The 5,481-nt window shown below is 36.9% G+C and overlaps 1 protein-coding gene across 1 annotated transcript; it reads right to left on the reverse strand.

Annotated features, from left to right (window-relative positions):
• Positions 1-527: 527 nt before the first annotated feature.
• LOC125481047 (mitogen-activated protein kinase 9-like) lies at positions 528-4,991 on the reverse strand (the record flags this gene model as incomplete). The annotated part of the gene is made up of 3 exons (XM_048594138.1): positions 4,762-4,991; positions 4,124-4,248; positions 528-591 (listed from the first exon to the last, which is right to left on the reverse strand). Coding segments are annotated over exons 1-3 (316 nt in total), but the record flags the coding sequence as incomplete, so codon positions are not given.
• Between the last annotated feature and the right edge of the window lie 490 nt (positions 4,992-5,481).

Here is a 5,481-nt window from a genome sequence, read left to right on the forward strand (position 1 = left end):
CTGTGTTCATCCAGCTCTACACCTTGTTATCTATTATAAGAGATGGCATTTGTCCAAAATTCCTGGGAACCACCTTTCTTAAATTATTTTCAAGTCTTGAGTCACACTTCTATCCCCATAAAAAAGTTTCAATGCATATTACATTTTTCTTAAATATTATGACAATATTGAAAATATTGTGATTGAATTGATAAACTCTAAGTTTTGCGTAATTATATCTAAGTAACGAAAACAATATAGAAGTGTATTAGGGCCCAACAGACAGAGTCTTCACCACTTTAAAAACATTTGTCTACTTCTTTAAAAATGCTTTACCACCTTTAGATTTATGATAAAGCAGTGACTTGAGTGTTTTTAGCAGTGTTTTAATGTAATGAAGCAGTTTAATGCTTAACCAATATTTACTTAAATTGGTCAACTATGTTTCCTTAGTAAAACACAAGAAATATAAAAGTTCGTGTGTTCCACTGTAGTGAATTATTACAGTCTTTCAATTAATCTTTAAGCATTGTCTTGTAAATATTTACCTTTCCATTCCTCTATACTGTGTTCTCGCTCCTCCAACTGTTTATCGTAAATCTGCGGAGGGGGCTATTGCACAAACAAAAAGTTTAGAATCAAGATGCAGGAATCAAAAAGTTCACAATTCTTTCTATAGAGCTAAGACACATCGTGTGCTAAATCACAGAGCTGATACCTGGACAAGTACTAACTTTTATTAATAGCTCAATTATAATATTTCTGGTTCAATTGTATGGACTTGACCTATAGTACTAAAAGCATTCCCAAATTATAGGAGGGAGTGAAAAATACTTAAAATCAACCTGTTCAGAGAGATTATTGTATACTTCTGGAGTAAATGAGACTTGAACCTAGGTCTCAATAGCCCTCCAGGCAGGAGCGCTTAGATTACTACTTGTAACTAGTCTGATCAAATTGATTAACAGTAAACAATTAGTTCATCTTTTATATTAACTTTCTAATATACTTAAGTCTTACACAGAACAGTCTCTAGTAAGTGTTTGAGTAATATTTTTCCATCTCATTTTCCTAATGATGCACCATTACTTTGTAAATCTATTTGGTGCCATGGGCAATAACAGATCTATTAATATTACAGAAGAATAGTGGTTTCGAAGAATCAGGACAAAATATATTAATAACTCTTAACTGAATCAACGACGACATAGTATGGAGATAGCACTTTGTCGTACATGTGGACATATTTTTGCTTAACCCTACCAAAAATCGTAATTCTCCCAAACTTTCAGAAAAATGTTCTCGAACAGAACCTCAACATTCTGTACATCAAATTGAGAAGGCATTCCTGGCATTAGCCTTAGCTTGGTGGTAGCAGTCATGCCCTTAAGGCAGAATGTCATGAGTTTACACCCAATTCCAAAGACTTGAACACACAATTAAAGACAATACTTAATGCTAAAGGCAGTGTTACATCTTAAATGAGATCCCAGCTAGGCAAGACAGTATCACATGGTACTAATTTGAAGAGCAGGCATTCGATCCAATGTCTTGGTCAATGCTCATCTCTCAACCAACATCATATACAAACAGACAAACAGGAGGCTGGAAGAATACAGCAAGCCAGGTAGCATTTGGAGGAAAGGAGAAGTCAACGTTTTGGATATTACCCTCCTTCAGGGCTGGATGTGGGTGTCTTTGGCTCTTGTGAGTGTTTGTCATTGTGTGGCTGTGGGTTTGTGTGCTACATCGATTCCTTGTGGTCGCAGGAGTCTCGTTGTCAGCCACCCCATACCCATGACATGCAGGTCCAACGTAGTTTACAAAAACTGCAATAAACAGTACATCGGCCAGACCGGAAAAAACTAGCCATCAGGATACACGAACACCAGCTAGCAGCAAAACGACACGATGAACTTTCCCTCATCTCAGTGCACTCGGACAATGAAAGCCATCAATTTAACTGGGAAAACGTGATCATCTTAGCTCAAGCCAACCACAGACATGCATGGGAATTCCTAGAGGCCTGATTTTCAACCCATAATGCAAACAATATGTGGAATTAGACCCCATATATAAACCCATGCAGAATAGAACCGGAAATGACACAACCAACTTAACAGACTGGATCATATAAATACCAAACTGAGTAGAACAACATCACTTCATCAGAGGCTGCACTGATGATGTTACCTAGCATGGTGACGAAACATCTATACGATAACCTGCCAGCACAGCAAGCAAGCCAACAACCTCATCCACCTGAGCTACAAATCTTCACAAGAATCTTAATTGATCATTTAAGACTGAGGAGCAATTTATTCAGAGAGAATTCTCTACAGGGTTACCCCATTCACCCTCCATGAGAATTGAGGATGGTTAATTAATGACTAGGTTTGACATGGAAAAATCTTTGCTTGTTCAAGTGTAATTAATTCAGATTTTTCTGTACTGCCAAAGACAGCATTGCAACAGTTGAAGGACAGACAGTTCCATAGAGGTGCTACATTTTATTGTTCCAAAATATTAGTTACATTTAAAATGTTGCTTGGAGCAAGGGTGGATCTTGTTACAACATTTTCAATAGGACACCCAAAACAGTTCAAGGACCTCTGACGAACAGTCCTGGGTTGTAGCAGTAGTAGTGACGACGATGACTACAACAACAACAATAAAAACAAAATTGCTGGAAAAGCTCAACAGGTCTGGCAGTACCTGTGAAGAAAAAATCAGAGTTAACCTTTCAGGTCCGGTGACGCTTCCTCAAAACTGTAAGGGTCCTGGGTCACAGTTAGTTGGAGGAGGTGATAAAGACTAAGACAGAAGCAAGCTCCATCCAGAAAAGAACTGTCAGAATACACTGCTGAAAAGGCAAGTGAACGGCAATTGATGTGCTGTTGGTATTCCAAGTGAGAAGTCAAGTTGGATGGCTCTGCGCTGTTAGAACTCAGGAAAACGTTCTTGCAGTTAGTAAGCAGCAAAATGTTGGAGTCATGACTCCAAGAAAACTCTGGAAGCTTTTGGGACTCAAAAGCCACGTGCCACTAGTATCATAGAATCCCTACACAGTGTGGCATGTTCGGCCCAACAAGTCCACACACCCCAACGCTATCCCTGCATTTCCCAAGGCTAATCCACTTACCCTACACATCCCTGGACACTGAGCAATTTAGCATGGCCAATCCACCGAAGCTTCACATTTTTGGACTATAGTTCAGCACAAATGTGAGATAGGGTGAAGGAGTACCACAAGCAGTATTGCCTTGCCAACTAAGCCAGAGTAGAGCACAAGTAGAGCAGCAATACTGGGTTAGCAAATTTCACTTTTTGTGGAGAAACTAAAGTTGTGCCTGTAACTGTAGACTGCAGTTTCCAAGAACCCAAAGAAGCACGGTCCTAAGAAAGGCAGGTAAATCACCAGAACTGGGGCAGATCATAACAGAGCTGCAAGATCATTTTATCAAACCCATAATCCCATGAGGTTTTAATGAGAATTAGTGACCTGCAGTATTACTAATGTCTGAGAAATCCATGTGATCGCATGGCAGTTGCTGCATTTTCCAGGGTGTTTGACCATTTATCTGTTACTCATTTGTCTCAAGTAAAGTTTGGGATGACACAATATAAGTCATACGCATCTTTGTAGAGTCTAAATTTTTTTGGTCAATGGTCTTCACATATTACAACCAAGTGTTATTTGCAATAAACTCATTACTCTATGCTGACTAAAGAAACCTGGCTAACTTGGTTCTAATTATAAATCACATAAAGGCCAAAAATCCATTTAAAATCAGTCATATCACCACCACTTGTTTAAAAACTGCCATGATCAGTGGACGAGTGGGATGAGAAAATAATCAATGCTTTGCTCTAGCCTCTGCTGGAATACAGGGAATAGAAGCAGATCAGTAGCAGGTGGAAACCTGCAAATGAAGCACAAGAACCACCATGACGGTACTGAACTGCAGAGGAGGTTCAACAGGCCATACGATCTACTCCTGCTCCCATCATTTATGTCAGCGTCTAAATTCTGATTCTAACGTACAGCTTAGATTAAAACAGTTCAAGCACAGAAGCAAAATATGAATCAAACACTAGTATAAAACAGATAACTAAAATGCTAAATTAAAAGTAATTTGCTTACTGCTTCTACTTCAGAAGGATCATACCAGACGGCAATATATGGATGTTGTAAGGCATCATCTACAGAAATTCGCTTGTCAGGATCGATTACCAGCATTTTTGATAGAAGATCTCTGGCCTGACTTACTGAAATATAATAAATAAAACAATTTAATGATTAAGGGGTTTCTGTAACCTACCCATTTTATAAATTATTAAATGCATTTAAAATAAACATCGAGAGGACTAGTCTTGCACAAGCTACAGCGAATATGTTGACTAACACAAACATAATTTCGCTACACTGACCAAAGAGAAATGTGCTCAAGCAATTACTTTATTCCTAAAATGCAACATAAAAAATTTCGCTTCCTTTTAAAACATTGAACCATTATGATCTTAAGATTTAAAATTGTCAGAAAATAATGAATTTTATATTTTTATTAAACTTTTAAATAGTTTTAAAACGACCACAAAGTTGAAGCTTTTAAAAATTCAGTGGCACATCATACCCCTGGATTTTAATATTTTCAGCAGTTTGATTTCCAAGTAATTTTACATCTGTTATTGAATTTCTTTGCAAACAAAGTTTAAAAATACAGATGTACACAATGCTCTTGAACGTGATCTAAACACACAATTTCAAAAAGCAAAACATACCTTTTAACTTGTCACGTTCTGAATCTGCTGGAAACACCCAATCTGGAAATAATGTTTCAAAGCCAAGCCCTGGATATTTTGGCCTATTCTCTACATAATTTCGTACAGTTGGCTGCAATTTCTTCATGAATTCTGCAGATGGCGTTCCTAGTTGTTCAATAACTTTATTCCACTGATCAATATCTGCATTAACTGGTTCAGGAAAACTAGTTGAGAAGATTTTGTATTTCCAACCAAGCTTTTTTTTGATTTAGTGTATTTCAGTTGTATTAATTGAATTTAAATTGACTTACTCTACAATGTGCTTGATCGTTATAAAGGCATGTCTACAAAGACAGTATTCTAAAGTATAGAAAGAAAATGTCTTCACTGTTTCTTGCACTTATTCAGGTTATACTAATTCACCAGAAGCGAACATATCTCATGCCTATCTCAGCAATTAATGTTTTTAATATATTGGAATTATTCTATAAAAATGTTATTTTCACTTCTAGCTCCTTTAGTTTAGTTCACATAACACAAATACATTGCAAAAAATAACCATGAAAACTGAATCAGGAAGTAGGAATTAAAATTAGAGTTTGGAGATTGCGAAAGGAAGTCAAAATATTCCCAGATTTTAATTGAGCTAAGAAAATGTTTAGAGTTGGAGTTTTTGCAATTAGTCTGGATTTCAACACAATGCAGATGTTCAAAAGAGGAAACATACTTGTGCAGTTT

This window comes from Rhincodon typus, unplaced genomic scaffold (genome assembly GCF_021869965.1).
Source record: "Rhincodon typus isolate 14 unplaced genomic scaffold, sRhiTyp1.1 hic_rhity00006272, whole genome shotgun sequence".
In the NCBI taxonomy this organism is placed as follows: domain Eukaryota; kingdom Metazoa; phylum Chordata; class Chondrichthyes; order Orectolobiformes; family Rhincodontidae; genus Rhincodon; species Rhincodon typus.